General features: G+C 37.8%; 1 protein-coding gene across 1 annotated transcript in view; it reads right to left on the reverse strand.

Moving 5' to 3' along the window:
- sptlc2b (serine palmitoyltransferase, long chain base subunit 2b) overlaps positions 1-22804 on the reverse strand; it is a 50018-nt gene that overhangs the window by 18626 nt on the left and 8588 nt on the right. The window contains 4 exon segments of the mRNA XM_020939905.2: positions 4390-4514; positions 6957-7105; positions 10633-10787; positions 12912-13106. Of these exon segments, the coding sequence (XP_020795564.2) occupies positions 4390-4514; positions 6957-7105; positions 10633-10787; positions 12912-13106 (624 nt within the window).

The following is a 22804-nucleotide window of genomic DNA, read 5'->3' on the forward strand; positions in this document are numbered from 1 at the left end:
AGAACAAATGTAAGTCTGGACACGCGTCGATTTTAGGATTAGTTTAAAGGTCCTATATTGCGCAAAATGGACTCTTGTGAGCGTTTAGTCATGTTAGAATCTCGTAACATCCTCAAAAACAGACCTAGAGTTGTGATTTGTTTGATTCACATGTTTGAATAACACTTTATCTGTCTACATCTCCAGAGCTTAAAATACTCTGTTGTGTTGTCATGAAGTGGCAGTTTTCAAGTGATCAGCTCTTTTTAACTTCAGTTCAGAAGAGATTGGCAATTCCAGGACTGAAATCAACCAAATGATTCTAGTGAAGGTGTGTGGAGTTTGCAAATACAACAGAGTACTTCTTGTATTTCCACATGACATCACAAGGTGGAATAGAGTACTCGTCAGAAGAAATCAGACTAAATGTGCAGGGTTTGTGTGTTAAATATGTGTAAATGAAACAAAACACAACTCCAGGTCTGTTTGTGATGAAGAAATGACAACATAAATCAGAAAACAGCGTCAAATGGGCCCTTTAAAAAATGTAAGTCATTCAGGGAGTTCTTAGAGGAAACATGTGATCTGTACAATGGTATTTTACAGTAAACGCCGCTGTGTCATGTGTTGAGCAATGACCCTTTGCCCCAGATTTGGATTACTTCATTCTGAACTTTTCACAGGGAAATCTTCAGTGGTACATAGCAGAGTTTACAGTGTGACATTAAACAGCTCTATTTTACTCAGTTATTCAGTTACAGGTGGTTTTACAGCTCAAAAATACTTAGTAAAACAGACATTGTGACTGAATGGGGTCGCCTCTCCACAGATCTGACTTGTAACTTGGTCTGGTCTGGCCTCCATAGAGATAGAAAGTTTTAATGCCATACTGTGAAACATTCCAGACAAAGCAATAACATCTCCATGAGGAAAAGCGTTTGACGGACCCTCCAGAAAAGTTACACAATTCATCTTTAAGTAGATTTTAAAGTACCATAGATACTTTTTACTTTTACTTCACTACATTTGAGAGCAGGAACTTGTACTTTCTACTCTACTATATTTTTGAACAGGACTGAAAAGTAAAAGTATCGTATTATTATATTATGCATTATTACAGAGACCTGCTGAAAAGACTGAGGGTTTGTTTTTAACAGCTTCATATTTTAAGCAAACTAAAATATACGACATAAAAACAGCTAGAAAAAAACAACTGATTCATCTGTTTCTATTGAACAAAATTCAGCAAAAATCTGTATAATTTTTGCTGAATATGTATCAGCAAAAACGTATTAGTTCTCAAAGTCTGCATGAAATACTTTTACTGTTTCCTCTTGAACTACATTTGTAAACAGGTACTGTAATACTAAAGGTAAAAGGTAGTTGTTAACTTGTAAACTACCGTGCTTCATGACAAACGGTTACTCACATGTGTGAATGAAACAAAACACAACTCCAGGTCTACTTTTGGTGAGGTAAGAACATTCTAACATGACTTCAAGCTCACAAGAGTCCATTTTGCGGGCCTCCATATCAGCTCAATACAAAATGGTGGACACAACGAGCAATGTACTGAAATGATTAACCTTTTTGAAATGCCCAAAGTCAACACACTCAAACACACTCTAAAGTTACTCCATTTTTTCTTTTCCTTCTTCAATATAAGTTATGCAACACCACGCACCATTGTTCCATGACACAGTAGTAGCTCACCACAAAGCGACAGGTGCAGTTAACAATGGATGAACCCCCCCGGACAGGAGATTCTGATCTTTGCTTTGTTCGTCTTGTATCGGGGACATATAAAGACCACAATTACAGATTAGAATGGACGAAAAAGCAACGCCTTTTTCTTTAAAGGGCCATATTACTCCATTCTCTGATCAATGTTCTAATTCTGTTTCATCATCAAACACAGACCTGGAGTTGTGTTTTGTTTCATTCACACATATTTAAACACACAAACCCTGCACATTTAGGCTGAGTTCTTCTCTCAAACTGAAAACATGCTGTTCCACCTTGTGATGTCATGCAGTAATGCGAGAAGTGCTCCACTGTGTTTTTAAACTCAATACACCTTCACTAGAGTCAGTTGGATAATTGCCAGTGTCCACTGAACTGAAGCTAAAAGGTAGCTCATAACATGCAAATTACCACTTCATGACATCACAAGGTGGAACAGAGTAGTTTGAGCTTTGGAGATGTAGAAAGATTAATAATAAGGGGTTAATCAAACATAGCCAGGCTGGCACCACCTAGTGCCTCCGCTCAATTTCATTTCTCTCCAGCGACTACGTCAGGAAACAGAATACACTTGACAGGTGGCAAAAACCCCCCTTCTCTGATTGGCTGGTGTCCGAACTCGCGTTTGTGTGAATGAAACAAAACACAACTGCAGGTGTGTTTTTGAGGAGGTAATTAGGACATTATAACATGGCAAAAAGTTCACAAGAGTCAATTTAGAGCAACACTTCTCAATTATTTTCTGTCACGCTCCTCCTAGGAAGAAGAAAACTTTTTGCGCTCCTCCATTCTCCACCACAGCTATAAATAGTATCATTTGTATTCACAAAGCGGGATGATTGTTGATTATTGCAATATTTGGCAAGTTTTCTCAAAAAAAAAAAAAAAACTGAAGCGGCTCATCAGGGTGATTGGGGTGTAATGTCTTTAAGTGATGCCTTCATTTATTTGGCTTCATGCCGTCTGCTACCAACAAATTTAGACACCGTAAACACACCGGTCTTTTCTCATTTCCCACCGGAGTCACAGTGAAGCCAATCGCATACACTTCGTCATATTTCCTCATCTTAGCTCGTTGTTTGGGCATTTGTTTCATTATCTCCATCTTTCTCCACCTTTCGTTTAATCCCTGTTAAATATTTTCTCTTTTGGGTTTGTTCACTGCACTTCATATCTCCTGCTCTGTACTGTGTGTGACGCTCGATGAAGAAAAAAAAAAGTTCCCCGAGGTAACACTATTTGAAAAGAGTAACATAGGACCTGTAACCTGGATGGGAAAACTCACACTATAAATACAATTTGACTTCATGGTCATTGTTGTCTTTGTTCTGTAACACAAAACTTCCCCATGTACCGCCTTTCAGAAGGACAGTTCCAGCTAATTTGTTCCTTAAAAATGCAACCAGTGTTTCCATCTGGGGGCCCTTATTTATCTTACTTTTGCTCTGTGTTTTTTTTATTTCCAAGAAAAACATTTTGTCATTTGTCTGTCTCCTTGGAGATGGAAAAGTTTGTAAAGGCAATAATGGATTATGGTGGAACATTGGAACTGGACGTCAGCATGCAGAGAGAAAGGTGTGGGAGGATTTATTGTTTTATTTCTTTTTGTAAATTTTTTCTTTTTGGTTTGAATAATGTTCAAATCAGTTTAAAAATTATATTAGTGTAAGTATAGGGATTTTTATTTTTTTTTATTATTTAAAAATGGGACAGGGGGGAAAAAAGGGAAGAAAAAAAGAGAAAAGGAATTTCAGCAATGAACTGGCCGCAGTGTGTCAATGTAAGGAGGCCTGTGGCGTGTTTATGTCGTACTACCATATTACTTTTGTTTAATTTAGCCAAAGTTGTGTTAGTGTGTGTGGTCGGGGTGAAATGGAAATGTATTTTTTTGTTGTTTTGTATTTGTTGTGGGTGTTGCTTTATGTTTTTGTCTTTTGTTTTATGCTGATTATTGTAATTGTTAAATGTTCATTGCTGTATTTTTTTTATGTTATATTCAGTAAAAAAAAAATCTGTAAAAAAAATAAATAAAAATAATACAAAATAAAATAAATAAATTATTATTATTATTAATAATAATAATAATAAAAAAGAACGTTACATAAGACACGTTTAATTTCAGATTTCACACCAAAAAGGGTCAATGAATGATCAATGAATGAGGGCAAACTATGTGAAATTACCTAAATAAATTGTACATTAACATCTGAGTTATTTGGTGAAGACAAAAGAGAAACTGAATAAAGGATTAATGTAAATTAGCCTTGTACTTTGATTTGACAGTTCAGTGTGGTGCATATGAATTGACTGTATCCATGGAAAATATTGTGTCAGAGTTTATGACCCTAGTAACAAAACAAAAGGGTTGAAAGTTCAAAGGAGAGTTATTTATTAGCATACAAAGCCCAACGCCTCCTAGATAAATCATAAGCCAGATCTATGAAGAGGCGACCCCACTCATATTTAAAAAAGCATGTATTCTAAGGGCATTTTGAGCGATAAAAAAAAAACTTACATTGAATGACTAAGTTACACAGCGCACCTTTAAACTCATATTTGAAAAGGGGGAGACCTGACATGATTTCGGTGCAGATCCAGATGATTAAATGTTCATAAACAGAGGACAGTGCATGGAGAATTTGTTTGACAGAAGCAGAACTCTCTCACCTTCCCCGTTAGCGCAGGAATGTTCATGGAATTTGTAGCGAAGCCCATGCCAAACGCCATGGCTGACTCCACGCCAAGGAACCGGGCAACCAGCTGCTCCATCTCCTCGTGGATGTCCAGGTTTCCTAAAACATCATATTAATTTTGTTTTTATTATTTATTCCCTTCAAGGTCATTTTGTCTATTGCAAAAACTAAAAATACTAAGATAACCACCATCAAAACAGTGTTGTTTTGGGAAAGCATAGACTGTATAAAGAAATGGACTGAGGGAGTGTGACGTCACCCATAACGTTCAGCTCCAGTCAAATGAAGCTCATGAGGCAGGCAGATATTGGATCGAATTCAGAGCAGAGTTCAATATTAGGAATGGAAATTTATTTAGAAAAAAACAAGCAAAATAAAAACCCCAGGGTCATGTAGAGCGGGTTAATATGAACATTTTAAAACCAAAATGACGAGGCTCACAGCAGCAGTTACAGAGAGTGGGGTGACTTTATAATGTAAAGTCAATTGGAGCCAGAGTGGATGGAGCCGGAAGTTTGCCGACGCTCACTTCCTGTTTGGAACATGGACGCTAGAGTCCATATAGTCTGTGATTTCAAGTGAGGAACACAACAGTCCTTCAAAACAGGAACAAATCATCCTAAATGAAGCCATGAATACAAGAGAATATGGACGACATCAGAACTTTAAAACTATGAGTGGGTGATATGATAATAAAACATTCATTTATCTAAGTGTGTGTGTGTGTGTGCGTGTGTGTGCGTGCGTGTGTGTGAGAACAGAGCTGCATTATAAAAGCACTGAATTTCAATATTCAAATGGATCAGTTCAGGGTTAGAATACCAGTCCATACAATGTGGTGGTTATGGTTATAGCTCTAATGTGGTTGCACATTTGAAACCGCACTTTTATCCCGAGCTTCTGAACCATGTTGTGTTGAGTTTTATCAAAGCCGCTGACAGCTTTTACACAGTGAATTGGACTTTTCTTAAACCGCTGCAGCCTGTTTGTACTAGGCCTGATGCGATAACAAGTTCTGAAGTTCAATATATTGCAGAAGAAAATATAGATTACTTGAAGATAATACAGAAATTCCTTTGTCACACTGACATAACAAAAATAAATACATAAACACGATAAGGAATCTAAATGTACAGTGTATAATGATGAACAATAAAAATGAATATGCTGCTATAAACAAATAAAACACTTAAAGATGCATTGTGTAACTTTTTGATGGAGGGTGCGTCACCTGCTTGTTTCTGTGGAGATGTCTTTGCTCTGCCTGGAATGTGCCACAGTGCGACGATAAACGGCTCAACCATACATTTATTCAATTACAGCTCAAAAATAACTATAAGAAAAGGAATTCTGACTATTGCCTCACCACAGATCTGACCTGTACGGTGTGGTCTTCATGGAGATAGAAAGATTTAACTCCCCAGGTTTGACTACCCCAAATTTAAGAGGTTTTTAAGAACCTTTAAGACACTTAAATGAAAATTAAGACCAACGTCGCACCCATTATGAGGGCGAAAAACACCAGATCTAATTCTAGATTACTCTATCTAGAATCTAAGAGCCACTGTGGATTAAACCGACACTTCCCCATCCATCTTCCTCCACTGTACTGACTGTTTACTAATTGCCGCTGGCGGCAGAAACCAAAGTATTGTTTGCACATACTCCAAATTGGACGTTTATTCACGTTACATGATTTCACGTTATTGTTTATTTTCCTCCCTCCGTTTAACATTGCACGGCAGCTCGATTGAATAAAACAATAAAATAGGCCAATGAAATGTTAGACCTTTGCGAAAAAAATAAGACTTGGACAAAATAATTTAAGACTTTTTAAGGCCTTAATTTAGGAACAATAAATTTAAGACCTTTTTAAGACTGTTAAGACCCCGTGGCTACCCTGCATACTGTTGAACATTCCAGATGAAGCACTAACATCTCCATGGAGGAAAGCATTTGATGGAACCTCCATCAGAAAAGTTACACAATGCACCTTTAATGAATCATAGAAGTTATTTACTCAAACTTCTACAGCTCAGATTTTAAATAACAAAAAAGTTCTCCCACTAAGTTCCACCTCAAGTCTCTTTTCTACTTGTCCTTATACAGAAATTTGAGGTTCTGGGGCAAAAAGCCTCACATGGACCCCCCACTAATATCAATTAATAAGAGGGTTCGATTCTGGGTAGGGCTGGGTATCATTAAGAAGTTACAGATACGATACAATATGTTTTTTGATAAAGTGCAGATTCAATACGATATATTTCAAAACTATTTGATACAGTTCAATAAAAATCTTGATTAAACCACTAAGTTTGTGCAAAATGAAAAACACACATTTTACTCAAAACAGTGAAAATCTATTACATTACTTTTATTACTTTTGTCCAACACAACTGTAGCTCTTTCACAAAATAAGTTAGTAAAATATACCAAAAAAAACTACTGGCAATATATCGATACAGCAGCCCACAACTTCGATACTGTATCACCAAATGAAACGAAATGTCAATGTTTCAATATTTTCTGCCCTGTCCTTACCCAGCTCACATCTGGTGCTGCCCACTCCGACCCCGTACTTGTGGGTGGTCTCCAGGGCGGACTCAGCGCAGGCTCCAGTTCTCTCAGCGAAGCCCAGGTAGTTGTAGGAGGCCATGTTGATGACATCCTTCACCACTTTCCCCGTGTGCCTGGAAAAGGAAATGGGCAAAAAATAGATTCATTTTCCAGTGAACTGTTCACTGGAAAATGAAATGCTGACTTTGAATACAACCACCCGTGTGTGCTGGCTGCAGGTAATCTCACTCCTCACACATGAGCCCGTTTGAAAACTATCTCTATTGAGACTTGAAGTGAATTCTCGCTGGGGGTGCTCTACATGCATGTGTATTAGCTGAATGTTCAGTGTCTATGAAAAATTTGCACATATGACTTAAAAAAAGTAAATATTGTTTATTTCACACTATTTTATGATCTCTGTTCTAATGTAGTTTCCTCATCACAGACAGAGCTGGAGTTGTGTTTTGTTTCATGCACGTTTAACACATAAACCTGCACATTTAGGCTGAGTTCATCTCTTGAACAGAAAATACTCTGTTCCACCTTGTGATGTCATGTTGTAATACAGGAAGTGCTCCATTCTGTTTTTAAACTCCACACACCTTTACAGTCATTTGTCTGATTCAGCTCTGGTATTACCGATCTCTACTCAATAAAAGGTTATTAAAAGGTAGCAGTTAATCTGAAAACTACCGCTTCACAACAAGGTGGAACAGAACATTTTGACCTTTGAAAATGTAGACAGACTAATAATAAAGAGTTACTCAAACATGTAAATGAAACAAAACACAACTCCAGGTCTGTTTTTGATGAGGTCACACCATTATAACCAGGTTTATTTTTGAACATAATGTAGGAGGTTTAAACGATGAAAAGTCATCAAATTGGATAAACAGGAAGCTGAAACCACCAAAATAATGTTACAATGTAAAAAAAAAAAACTCTTACTGACTTGCAACACTGAAAAACAGAGTATTTCAAGACTCCAAAAATTGTGCCGCTGGCAAGAAAGTACACCCCAACAAAAGTACTTTGATTCAAACTAAAAAAAACAGAACAAACAGGAAAAACGCTACTGGGTTACACTGCTGAAATTGCAAAGTGTAAATTGCAAAATCTCCCTTGACTAATAATGAAAATGTTTTGGACAGGACTCAACGCGGCTCAGATTGTGTCTTTCAAATAGCAATGTAACCAAAACTCTTGTGTCTCTGTCAACATAATGTGGTTAATGACATTTCTGCACTGATCCATGTGACTGAAACTGCTTAAACCAGACTGAATCATGCCTCTCCTTTATCACACACACAAGGGCAATGACTTTACAAGTGCACTGAGAGCTGCACCTATGAGACCACGCCCACCCTGCACACACACACACACACCTCTGTATCACACACACGCGCACATGCAAACGCACACACAAAGGTCAATAACAATTTACAAGTGCAAAGAGAGCTGCATTTGTGAGACCATGCCCACCCTGCACACGAGCACAGACACACACACACACCATACACAAGCAAACACACAGGCACACGCACACACACACACGCCCACACACACAGACAGACACACACACACACACACAGACAAGCAGACACATGCGAGCATACATACAGGGATGCACATACACACACACACACACACACACACACACAAGCAGAGACACACACACAAGCACACACACACAAGCACATACACACAAGCACATACACACAAGCAGACACGCAGGCAGAAGCAGACATACAGGCACACACAGACAACACACAAGCAAACATGTTTGGATCTGTAATTACAACTGACTTATTGTCGTGAGAAATTACCACGATTACATACTTCTGTCTTCTTTGTCCCGCAGTTTTCTCTTTATTTCTCGAATAATGTCCGCTCATTTGACTAATTACACACAGGCTGCTTTGGAATGTTCCGTATCTATCTAGAAGTGTTTCTGTTGCTCAGATATACAATATCCTTCTGTGAATAGGGACGACTGTCCACAGATCTGACCTGTAATGTAGCGTAGTGTTTTAACCTGCTCGTCTCCCTCATGATAGATAGGTTTAATCTACACTGTGGAACATTCTGGACAAAGCAATAACATTTCCATGGAGACAAGCAGCCGCCGACTGCTTCCCTCCACCACAAAAGTTACACAGTGTGCCTTTAAATACTGAACAATATTGTAATTATCATGAAATATTATGACAGGCCTCCTTGTGCTGTTTATTTATTGCAGCTCATTAGTGTGAGCGTAAAATTTCCAGTTTCAGTACTATGCCCTGTGTAACTTTTTGGTTAGAGGTCAGTCACCTGCTTGTTTCTATGGAGATGTCATTGCTCTGCCTGAAATGTTCCACGGTGTGACATTAAACAGTTCTACTTTACATTCATTCAATTACAGGTGGTTTTACAGTTCAAAAATACCTAGAAAAACAGACATTGTGACTGTGAGGGGAGTCGCCTCTTCACAGATCTGACCTGTAACTTGGTCTAGTTCGGTCTGCATGAAGATAGAAAGGTTTAATGGAGAAATGGAGAAAAGCGTTTGAAAAAGCCCTTCACCAAGAAAAGTTATACAAACGCACCTTAAATACGGTTTAGAATCTGGTTTGGTTACTAAGGTTTCGGCAAAGCCACAACTCATGTTTTATTTCTTTTGGGTCCAATTAACTTTACTATGACTCATAATAATTACAGTGTTGACTGAGCTTTTTGTTTATTGCAGCTCTTTTTTTTTTTTTTTTTTTTTGAGATAATCTGCCTTTATCTCCGTATTAGAATTTAGTGTCAAATCTTCTGTATTTAAAGGCCCATATGACTCTATTCTCTGAGCTCTGTTCTAAAGAAGTTTCCTCATTACAGACAGTTGTGTTTTGTTTCATTCACACACGTTTAACACACAAACCCCGAGTTCTTATTTTAAACATATAACACTCTACACTCTGTTCCACCTTGTGATGTCATGTGGTAATACAGCAAAAGCTCCACTGTGTTTTTAAACCCACACTTCATTAGAATCATTTGGATGATTTCAGCTCTGGAACTGCCAATCTCCACTGAACTACAGTAGCTGTTACCACTACCACTTCATGATATCACAAGCTGGAACAGAGCATTTTGAGCTTTGGAGATGTAAACAGATTAATAATGAAGTGTTAAAGTGCAAACATGTGTGAATGAAACAAAACAACCCCAGGTCTGTTTCTGACGAGGTAATGACGTTCTAACATGGCACAAAGAGTCACAAGAGTCCATTTGTGTAAATGTGCACCATGCAGTTTTTCTGGTGGAGGGTTTGTCAAACGCTTTTCACCATGGAGATGCTGTTGCTTTGTCTGGAATGTTTCACAGTATGGCATTAAACTATCTTTCTATCTTCTTCTATGGAGACCAAACCACACCAATTTACAGGTCAGATCTGTGGAGAGGCGACCCCGCTCACAGTCAGAATGAATGTTTTTAGAGATATTTTTGAGCAGTAAAACCAGCTGTAATTGAATAAATGTAAGGTAGAGCTGTTTAATGTCACACTGTGGAACATTCCAGACAGAGCAATGACATCTCCATAGAAACAGGCACGTGATGGACACCCAACCAAAAAGTTACATAATGCAGGTTTAATAAAGGACCTTAACCTTATAGTTGTCACACTCACTCAAAGGTCCAGTTGTAGTCTGGGGACACTCGGTGCATCAGGTCCATCTTGGCTCCAGGGACGCTGCAGATGGGCCGGTTCCAGTTGTCTCTGATCCTCATGTACAAGTTCCGAGTGTAGAAGTTCTCAAAGTCCTGGTACAGAGGAACGAAATCCTACGAGAAGAAGAAGTAGATTTATTGATACACACTGTGGGTGCTCCAAATGTATCTAGAAGTTACCATGGTGACACAGTGCATACTTTAACTAAAACTTTATTGATAGTTTTTGTTTGCTAAAGTTTTAGTTATAGTCTGAAAACTTAAAAGGTGCATTGTGAAAAATTTCTGGTGGAGGGTCCGTCAAATGCAAATCCACAGAGATGTTATTGCTTTGTCTGGAATGTTTCAGTGTGGAATTAAATCCTCCCATCTTCAAGGAGACCAAACCAGACATTCCAGGTCAGATCTGTGGAGAGGTGACCCCACTCGCAGTCAGAATGCCTGTTTTTCTAGGTATTTTTGAGATGTAAAACCACTTGAGCAATGACATCTCCACAGAAACAAGAAAGTGACGAACCCCCAGCCAAAAAGTTACATAGTGCACCTTTAAGAAAAAATACAAAATGGATTTAAAGAGCACATTTTCAGGAGCCTGAGATGAGTCTGGGCATTCATGGTTAAATCAGCTCATCTGCTGTAGTTCCAGCTAAGTCAGTTCTTTCTGGTCAGATTGTGTTAAACCAAAACTCAGATTAAAGTCTAACAAAGCGTCAGACAGAGCAGTGCCAATAGTTAGCATCAAACCTTCAGGGAATGTTGATGACATCAGCTGCAGAGTATCAGTGGTTTATAATAAAGTCTTTGGAATGCAGATTTATAGCAATAACCAGAGACAGATGTTTAAAAATACAGTCTCCACCCAGATTAATGCTGTACTCACTGTGACCTTAAAACGTCAGATTTAGCTGCAGAAACAAACTACATTTCTATTTGGTCCCTTAGTATTTAGGGCTACTTTATGACACAGATTTACCCCAAAAAATGTTGTAACGTCTGGAAAAACTGTGTAAATTGTGATATTGCTCTCTGAACCGTTACAACTACCAAACCCACAGAAGCTACAGCAATTTGCTCGCAACAAAATGTCCGGTCTGTTTGGGGAATTGAGACACCACCTTCAGAATGTCCAATCTCATTTTCTTCATTCATGCTCTTCTCTCAAACTGAAAACATTCTGTTCCACCTTGTGATGTCATGTGGTGGTAATACAGGACATGCTCTATTGTGTTTTTAAACTCCATACACCTTCTCTAGAATGATTTGTGTGATTTTAGCTGTGGCATTGCCAATCTCCAGTGAACTAAAAGTAAAAGAGCTGCTAACTTGAAAATTACCGCCTCATGACATCACAAGGTGGAACAGAGCATTTTGAGCTTTGGAAATGTAGACAGAGTAATAATAAAGTGTTACTCAAACATGTGTGAATGAAACAAAACACAACTCCATTCTGTTTTTGATGAGACAATATTGTAAAATGGCTTAAAGGTGCACTGTGTAACTTCTAAGGTGGAGGGTCTGCTACTGTCTTGTCTCCATGGGGATGTTATTTCATTGCCTGAAATGTTTCACAGTAGGGCATTAAACATATCTCCTTTGTGTTTGTTCAATTACATCTTAAAATGCCTTAAGGAAACATGGATTCTTACCATGTGCAGGCTTCTCCGTAGATCTGACTGTTAACCTGTTTCATTGTGATTACCAAGTTTACTTCCATACTGTAGAATAATCAAGATAAAACAGTAATATCTCCATGGAGACAAGCAGGTGATGGACCCTTCAAAAGTTACACAGTGAAATTTTAAAGCTGACCAGAGTCCGTCTTGTGAAATATAGCCCATTTAATGCTATGTAAAATGTACTTAAAGGTGCATTGTGTAACTTTTCTGATGGTCTGTCATCAGATTTTTTTCCATGGAGATTGGATTGCTTTGACTGAAATGTCCCCCAGTATGGCATTAAACTTATCTATGCATGTATTGCAATGCATCTATTCAATTACAGGTGTTTTTGTTGCTTATTAAAAAACATGAGCAGGGTCACTTATCCACAGATCTGACATGTAACTTGGCTTGGTGGTGTCACTTTTTTGTCTCCATGGAGATAGATACGTTTACTGCAATACTGTGGAGCATTCTGGACAAAGCAACAACATCTCCAAGGTGACGAGGAACTAAGAAAAGTTTTGTTGTGTTTATCTGACTTCTAATAAATGTTCAAAGGTGTAGTTGTTTCCAGTACCTTCTGCTCGTCCCTCTCCCGGGCCACGTGACACTTCTCGATGTTCCAGTGGCGGAGGAAGTCTCGCAGGTATCCGAACACGGTGAGGATGCCGTAGCCCATGTAGGTGAGCACGGCCACCAGTAGGGGCGTCTCCTCGAACGACTCCACAAACGGTCTCTTGTACAGGCTGGTGTTGTACAGGACATTCTGGTTCTGAAATACAAGACGAAATCTGTAGAAGATTTTTGTCAATTGGTATTTTGCGGAGACTTCACTCTGGGTAACTACGTAAAGTGGGTTTGAGCTCCTTCCTCACAGACATCTAACTCACTGTGACTCAAAGCTAACACGCACTTTTATTATATTTGTAAAATATAATACACAACAGATTCAAATTCTAACTCATTACAACAAAGGCTACCCCATTATTTTTTATTATTTTTGTACATAGACGACTTCAGTTTGTAGTATTATTTTAATTAGGGATGGGCACGATTAGTCCACTAATCAATAACCGATCATTAAGAACTTCGTCGATTATGTTATATTAGGTTCCGGTCAAGTGGTAACAGAGGGAAACGGGCAGATTTTTGACATTCAAATAGCTCTTATTCAGAAACTAGAGGGACTATTGAAATAAGTAAAGTATCAGAATGTAGGAAAGAGTTAACACTCCAACAGGGTAAAGTTAAACCTGTGATATTCTTTCAAGTTGTTGACAAAAAATTTAAAAACTCATGTCGGTAATGGAGGAAATGAAATATGCAGCACTTTTTGGGCAATAAATCCAAACAGTGATAACTAGCTTGGTTCTCACTTACATATCCTTAACAAACTGGTTTGAATATTTGCTTCATATAGTTTTCTACCATATGGTACAAGATTAGGTTGAAAAACCTCTTACTTTTTGAGTCATGAGATTTTTTTATTAAGAAAGGTCATGATAACGGAGGGAAAATTGTACAAGCAAGTAGAAGGTGCACGATTTTGCATAATTTGTCAACTTTTTTCTTCTGAATACTTTAATATTACTTACTTAATATTACAAAATGAAAGGAAACTAATTTCTATAAAATATGTCAGTCCTTCCAAGCAAATTTTTATCATTTTAAATACTTTTTTTTTGAAAAATCATGTACGTTCATCAACAGTTCAAAGATGGAATAACACAAGATATGATGAAATACATCCATTTATTTACATGATTTGCAGGTCTTTGAAATTTGGGAAATAATTTTTGTTCCATGTTTCATACATGGTCTGTTTAAAACCTATGTAACTTTAGAACCAAAAATGAAAAAAAGGTCAACAGTTTCATAAACTAGAGTACATATGTATCTGTTCAATACATTTTTATATCAGATGCATTAACTTGAATTTTTGGCCTTGCTGTTTACTTCTGCTTGACCGGGCCCATTATCGACAAACCAAATGTAGGTTTCTGGGTGTAGATATGAAGCTGTGTCTGACACAAACACTGGAGTTGCATCCTCAGTCCCATGTTTGGGCTCTGGCTCCTCCTTGGAGACACTGTACCTCTCAGTGAGTGTGTTTACATGCACATCTGTGTCCCGGTTTTGTCATGGTGCATGTATACGCTGTAGCCCGGTTACTGCAACATTTATTTTTTTATTTTATTTTATTTTTTTACACACAACTGAGTGCATAAACTTGATGCAACAAACATGGCTGTGTGTCAGCAGTTACATGTTGAGATGAGGGAACATAAACACAGCATATTATACAGTAACAATACAATACAATACAGAAAAAGTGCGTTTAGGAAGAGAAGGAGAAAAGGATAATAGCAATGGAAGTAGAGTTCATTGAGCCTGAGTTCATAAAGTCCAGAGATATTTCACACATGGAGTACACTTTTTGAGGCTTAGGTCCATTCATATATTTCAGAGCTTTTATATATAATTTGAGTTCATTTTTAAAATAAGCAAAGGTAGGGGGACATTTCTGAATTTTACATTTGTGGGTGGTTACTGCAACATAAAGATCTGCGCTAAACAGACTCACCTTCAGCATCAACATCCCTGTGTCACAGAGAGAACACTCATATTCCACTGAGTCGTGTCCTTTAGTCCGACAAAAACTGAACCACATCAGGGCACAAGAGCGTTTTTTTTTTTGTTTTTTTTTTCTCGCTTAGTTTATGCAAATTAGCCATGCGATTTTAAGTTTTGTTTCTACTTGCGCAAAACTGCATCAAACACATGATAATGTCAAACGGGCTGATGTGACTTTAGAGTGGTGATGTTTATATGTTGTAAAGTTGAGTTTATTTATGCAGATTAGTAACAGTAATAATAATGATGATACTTATTATATAAAAACGTTAATGATTAATCGAAAATCTATCGTTAATTCTCCCGACGATCGATTAATAAAATTTCATCAAATGTCCATCCCTAATTTTATTGTCCTCCACTAAAGTCTTCATTTTATTTGTGTACTTTTTAACATGTTTTCAGTGACACCCACCACAGCTCCTTGTTCACAGTTTTATCTTTAAATATTTGTTCAGTTTAGCATGACTCGACTACATAAAGATACAGCTGGACAGGAAGTAGTGGAAGTAGTGACGCCAACAGTGAGGTTTCCAGGCGCTGTTGTGTACAGGGCGGATTTTACTGAGTCCACCAGTGTTATTTATCTGAAATAGAATCTCTAAAGCAGCCCAAGGGAGATATGATTATTTGAAAAGGTTCTATATTACGCAAAATTGACTCTTATGAGCTTTAAGCCATGTTAGAATCCTGTTAACTCACCAAAAACACACCTGGAGTTGTGTTATGTTTCATTCACACATGTTTGAGTAACACTTTATTATTAGTCTGTCTACATCCTCAAAGCTCTAAATGCTCTGTTCCACTTTGTGATGTCATGCAGCTCGTTTTATCTTTTGTTCAGAGACTGACAATTCCAGCGCTGAACTTATCCAAATCTGCAGGTTTGTGTGTTAAATATGAATGAAACAAACCACAACTCCAGGTCTGTTTGTGATGAGGAAACGACATTATGACAGAGATCAGAAAATATATAAATATGGACTCTTTAAAATAGAAAAAATACATTGCTTACAAGAAGTGTTCTTCCAAGCAATGCTGGATCAATTCAATTATTTTTAGCTCATCTATTTGGACTAAAACACTTTGCTACCTTGGGAAATGTCATTAATATTTCAGTAGTGCTTTTATCAAATGCAAAGATACAGGTTAGCTACACAGAAATGTATTATTAAAAAGTCCTGTATTATGCAAAGTGGACTCTTGTGAGCTTTAAGCCATGTTATAATGTTGTAAGCCCCTCAAAAACAGACCAGAGTTGTGTTTTGTTTGATTCACACATGTTTGAGTAACCCTTTATTATTACCCTTTATTATTAGTCTGTCTACATCTCCAAAGCTCAAAATGCTCTGTTCCACCTTGTGATGCCACGAAGCGGTAATTTTAGTTCAGTAGAGACTGACAATTCCAGGTTTGAAATCATCCAAATGATTCTAGTGAAGGTGTGTGGACTTGAAAAACACACTATTACCAAACTGTATGACATGACATCACAAGGTGGAACTCTTTTTTTTTTTCTTTTTGAGACAAAAACTAAATTAATATGCAGAGTTTGTGTGTTAAATGTGTGAAGAAAAAAACAAAACAAAACACAACTCCGGGTCTGTTTGTGATGAGGAAACATTAGAGCAGAGGTCAGAAAATGGCGTAATATGGGCGCTTTAAACAATTAGACCCATTGCTAATACCCAGGGATCAATGAACAATAAAACTAACTTCAACCTAGTAATGTTTATGAATCCATGTATCGATTGAGGATTAGAGGATGTCATAAAATGTGGCCTTGCTTGAGGAAAATCCATAACCAACTCGTATCTTTGCATACTGACAATAAAAAGCAATAAAGTGCGTTATCCTCGACTGAACCACAGCTATGTCACAGAGAAAACAGCTGCTCACTCATTTAGAAAAGGCCCCGAGCTCTGGAGCCACGTGAGCGGTCATGCTTCTCCACCAAATGCCTCGGAACTAAGACAAGGAACTTTCCACGTACTGACAAAGTTTTTCAGAAAAATCAAGGTCACAGTCCACAACTTCAGGACAGTAAATATAACAAAGAACAGCGTGCATATTACGCCGTTTTCTGATCTGTGTTCTAATGTAGGAATGAGTTCTTCTCTCAAACAGAAAACACACTGTTCCACCTCGTGATGTCATGTGGTAATAATACAGGAAGTGCTCCACTGAATTTTTTAAAGTCCATACAAGTTCACTAGAATGATTTGGATGATTTCAGCCCTAGAACTGAAAGGCCCTTCTAAACTAAAGGTAAAAGGAGCTGTTAACTTGAAAACTACCACTTCATGACATCACAAGGTGGAACTAAGAATAAAAGAATTACTCAAAAATGTGTGAATGAAACAAAACACAACTCCAGGTCTGTTTTTGAGGAGGGAAAAAACATGATAAGACTTAAAGCTCACAGGAGAGTCTGTTTTGCGTAATGTAGGACCTTTAGTCTCCAGCACATTTATCACGATTTTTAATGTCAGTGTAAAATGGTTTGTGGTGTTCAAGGGCAAGTTTTAAAACAAGCATTATGTAACTTTTCTGGTGGATGGTCCTTCACCTGCTTGTCTCCATGGAGATGTTATTGCTTTTCCTGGAATCCTCCGTAGTACAGCTTTAGACGTATCTATCTTGCTTTCAGTCACTTACTCGATATAAAAACATGCATCCTTAAACTGCAGGATTGCCTTTCCACAGATCTGATCTGTATCTTGGCTCGGTGGTGTTACCTGCTTGTTTCCATGGAGACAGACATGTTTAGGCCATACTGTGGAACGTTCCAGGCTAGGAAATTGATATATCACTATAAGTCAAAATTTTGGACCCACCCTCTCATTTAATGTCTTTTTAAAAAATATATATTTACTACTTTCTACATATGAAGCAAGATATATGGAATTATGTAGCACAGAAAAGTTATTATTTATATATATATTTTATATTTTAAAAGCAAATCCTCAAATTCCCCACCTTTTGATTTGCTGAAACACATGTACTATACACACACACTAAATAATTTAGTAAATCATTTCATATCTCTTGCTTCATATATTTAATGTCTTGTGTTTCTAAAATGTAGAAAATAGTAAGAACAAAGAGACAAACCAGTGAATGAGAGGGTGACTAGCGGTGAAGTGTAGATAAAGAGGTGGCAGACATTCTCAGACAGCACAATTACAGTGGTGTTCCAAGTAAATGAAGGTTGTTTGCTTTAGTAATTAGTGTTAGTAATGAGATTAAATAGGTGGAGTAATTTTGCATATTTTTAATGTTAGACATAGTCTTGTAATGTCTGTGTGTGTGTGTGTGTGTGTGTGTGGGTGTGTGCGTGTGTGCGTGTGTGTGTGTGTAATAATAAGCCATGAGCATGACTTGTTCAACTGTCTACAGTTCACATCTTATTGCGTTACAACTAAATAAAACAAAAAACTCCACACTTTTACAAGGAAAATGCACCCACGATAAATATTGAGCCAAGCTGTACTGACATTACTGACAGTACAAAGAAAAAAGAAGGGATATACAAATAATGAAATAAATAAATAAATAACAAAGGGGTAATGAAAGGAGAGGAAAAGAAGGAACAGGGAAAGGAAGAAAAGAGGGAAAAAATGGTCAGTAATTACAAGAATAATTATTTTTTATAAGAAGAACAGAAGCCATTCTTATGGTCTGGTCAAACCTCGATGTAAGTACTCCCCATCACACAACTCTAAGCAAATGTGAAGTTGAACCAAAGATGACGTCGTGTTGTTTTCTGGGGTCTGTGCTCATTGGCTCATGGGCCCAAAAATAATTTTCTCTTCTGCATTTACTTTCCTCAATCTGGGCAAGCTCCTCCCACTCGTGTGACGTCCGTAACGAGCATGGCGTGGAGCGTTTGGACCAATCAGAGTGAGAGCTGCTAGAGTGAAGCGAGCGCGGACTCAGAGCGGGGTGAGACTAAGTCTGACAAACATCACTTTTAGGAGCTTTGAGGATTTAAAAATGTTTTAAAAGTTGATGTTGTGAAAATAGAAAAGAATCCTACAAAATCTGACCTTTGTGAAAGCTGGATGCTCTGTCAGAACACGGGCAGTTTGAATTCCCAAAATACATTGCGCTCTGTGGGAGAATTCTTTAGGGGCCCAAACTCCCAGAGCTGCAGTACCTGGAGCGACCACTAGTCTGTCTGGAGTCAGGACAGAAGGGGAGGGGCTTATCCAGTTTTTATTCTAAATCCATGCTCCCTATCCTGTCAAGTCAAAATGTCAAATGTCTTTTACCGTTTGTACTGTCTTTAATCACAAAAAAATAAAACAAAATGTAAATAAATCGAGCCTCAGATTTCAATAAGTGACATGGTAAGGTCTGTTACAATGACAAATGATTACATTATTCTAAGTGTGATACATTGCTGAAGTAAATATAGACAATAAACGGTGATATTTAAAGGTGCATCATGCCACTTCAGAGTGTGGAATTTGCAAACCGTTCGTCTCCATGGAGATGTAATTGCTTTGCTGTGAAATGTTCCACAGTGTGACATGAAACTTATCCATCATGCATTTCTTTACTGAGATGTGTTTGAATGACTAATAGTTTATATTAAACCTGTAATATGATCTGGTGGCATCACTTTGTTTCTCTGGAATTTTTATGAAGTTTAATGCCATATTGTGGATCATCCCAAAGCAATGGAGGCAAGCAGATAGCGGGCCCTCCCCCAGAAAAGTTACACCGTGCACCTTTAAACTAATTTATGCCACTGACACAAAACCCAAGAGCAGATTTAAGATTAAAAACTATTCAAAATGTACAATATTACAAATAATAATATTATTAATTATTATTATTAATTAATACAAGGGCCTAAAGATATATTGCTTTAGCTTTTATATACTGAACAATGGGTTGCTATAGTGATAATTGTGACAAGTAGGTGTGTGAACTGTGAAACCAGAATCACTTCTCCTCTGAACTGGGCCAAGGATCAAACCTTCACCATTACAGTTAACAGTGTCCACTGTCCTGATTCAGCCGCACTCAGTTACTCTGCGCCAACTAACGCGAGCTAACCTTTCTGAGTGTTTTTTTGTTTGTTTGTTTTGTTTTGTTTTATTGCTGCTGCAAAGAGTGTTGTGATGTCTACTTCTGTTGGAAGAACAAAATAATAAAAGTGCATTGTGTAACTTTTCTGTTATACTTACGACTTATATATTAAAATGTTCAGTGTGCCAGTATCTGCTCCTGTTCCTCCTGTACCACTGTCACTTGGCTCTACTGTGCATGTCTCCTGCAGAAAGAACCTCTGTCCTGCCTGGCACCATTACTTCTGCAAAAATGTAACATTTAAACAAATTTACAAAGATGACTAAGAAGACTGAACATAAATGCCCCCAAAAACAAAATCAGATTTTGCAGATTACAAATTGCAAGTCATGAAATCTGCAGCTGAAAACAGAAAATGAGCAGCAGAAAGAAAGTTTGGAGTGAGAGAGAAACATGTGACACCAGGAGGATGCACCATGAAACTCTCCAGAAGTCACTGGATGGATGGACAAAGCCTGGACTTCAGTGACACTGAAACCATCCTGTTGGGATTCAGAAAGGCCCCAATAATTCTAACTGGAACTGATGCTGAGTCTGACGACAGCGACACAGAAGAGAAAGCGACGCTCTGTTTACCTCTGGAGGTCGAGGCCAAGTTGTTCAGAAGTGACACCGAGGATGAAGAATTGAATGGATTTAGTGATTTGGAGTGAAATGGAGAGTTTGGTAAACTTGTTCTGTTGTTTATGTTATAGTTTATCTGAAGAACTGTTCATATGTGACTTTAACAGTCTGTTGTTCTCTCTTCTATTGTTTTTACTACAACTTGACTTTACACAGGAAATGTTGGTTCATGGTCTCAGATAAAGATATTTATAAAATACATTTCCCAAAAAAGTGCAACTTATATATGTTTTTTTTCTGCTTCATTATACATTTTTTTGGCTAGAGTGACTTATAGTCCAAAAAATACGGTATTCAATCGCATGTGGTTTTACAGCTCAAAAATACCAAGAAAACAGACATTGTGACAGTGAGCGGGGTCGCCTCTCCACTGATCTGATCTGTAACATGGTCTGGTTTGATCTCCATGAAGATAGACAAGTTTAATGCCATACTGTGAAATATTCCAGACAAAGCAATAACATCTCCATGGAGAAAAGAGTTTGATGGACCCTCCACCAGAAAAGTTTCACAATGCATTTTTAGATCTGTCCTTGGGTTATTGTGAAGGTAAAATTAGTGTCAATCTGTCGTTTATCGTCTAGATTTACTTCAGCGATATATTGAACTTCTAAATAATCGGAATAGGCCTGAAACAGCTGATTTGGCAATAACATCAAACGCCAATACGGCACCGCCCTGGCATTAAAAGGCCTGGGGAGCCAGCACCATCTCACATTTAAAGCTGACTTTGTACACATGCACTTTCTATTGAAGAAGGAGACTCTCTGAACACTTCTGAAAGCTGCATTCACGCTCAAACCACCACAGCAGCTAAAAACAGCTCTTCTGACGTCACACGCATCTTTATACCTGCACACAAACCAAACACAGGGGAGGGGCCGAGCTGCGGCGTCATGGTAACTCATTTTGGTGTTGCTGTTAGTACACCAACACCTATGAGGATTTAATAATTAAAGGTGCATTGTGTAAGTTTTCTGGTGGAGGGTCCATCAAACGCTTTTCTCCATGGAGATGTTAGTGCTTTGTCCGGAATGTTTCACAGTACGGCATTAAACCTTTCTATCTTCGTGGAGACCAAACCAGACCAAGTTACAGGTCAGATCAGTGGAGAGGCGACCTCGCTCACAGTCACAATGTCTGTTTTTCAAGGTATTTTTGAGCTATAAAACCAGCTGTAATCGAATAAAAGTAAGGTAGAGCTGTTTAATGTCACAATGTGGAACATTCCAGGCAGACCAATGACATCTTCATAGAAATAAGCAGGTGACGGACCCCAAACCAAAAAGTTACACAGTGCACCTTTAATAAACATTAGTAATTTGTTTGTAGATGTTCAATTCAAGATTTACGAATGTTTTATTAATTAGCAATAACACGTTTTGTCCTGTTCATGTTTGTAAATGATTATTAAACAGTTGTTAATGAGTAGGTCATAGTGGAGGGTCCGTCACCTGCATGTCTCTATGGAGATGTTATTGCTTTGCCTGGAATGTTCCATGGCATGACATTAAACATATCCATGCATTTCTTCAGGACAGGTGTTTTTCATTCCTTCTGTGAATAGGGGCGACTCTAACATATATAATATAATATTTCTATGGAGACAAGCAGGTAGTGGACCCTCCACTAAACAGTGCTGAAGTAAATATAGATGATAAAGAATAATATTCAAACTGATAACACTGACATGTACAAATGTAACAATAACCAAAATATAGTGATCTTGTATCGTCAAAAGTCTCACAATAATATCATGGGCCATCACAATATGTCGAATTACAATCTCTTCACTTAAATGAATAGTTATGATGCAGCATGAGCTACAGGGAACTACATCGACCATGATCCTTTGCTCCATTTCAGAGCATGCAACATAAAGAAATAACAGTTATAAGCACTTTTCAATCTTAGTTCTTTAGATTATGACTGAACCAAAGTCTTGTCAGGGCATTTTATAAAAGGAAGGAAAAAGTAGCATAATCACAGTTCTGTTCACCGCGACAAAATATCAGAATAAGTATCGTACCGTGAGGTGTATATATTGTGAAAATATCGTAGCAAGAACTTTGGATATCGATTTCCCAAGAGCAGATTCAAACCACAAAAACT

Source organism: Boleophthalmus pectinirostris, unplaced genomic scaffold (genome assembly GCF_026225935.1).
Source record: "Boleophthalmus pectinirostris isolate CB_2022bp ecotype Guang Dong unplaced genomic scaffold, ASM2622593v1 HiC_scaffold_13, whole genome shotgun sequence".
NCBI classification, from domain to species: domain Eukaryota; kingdom Metazoa; phylum Chordata; class Actinopteri; order Gobiiformes; family Gobiidae; genus Boleophthalmus; species Boleophthalmus pectinirostris.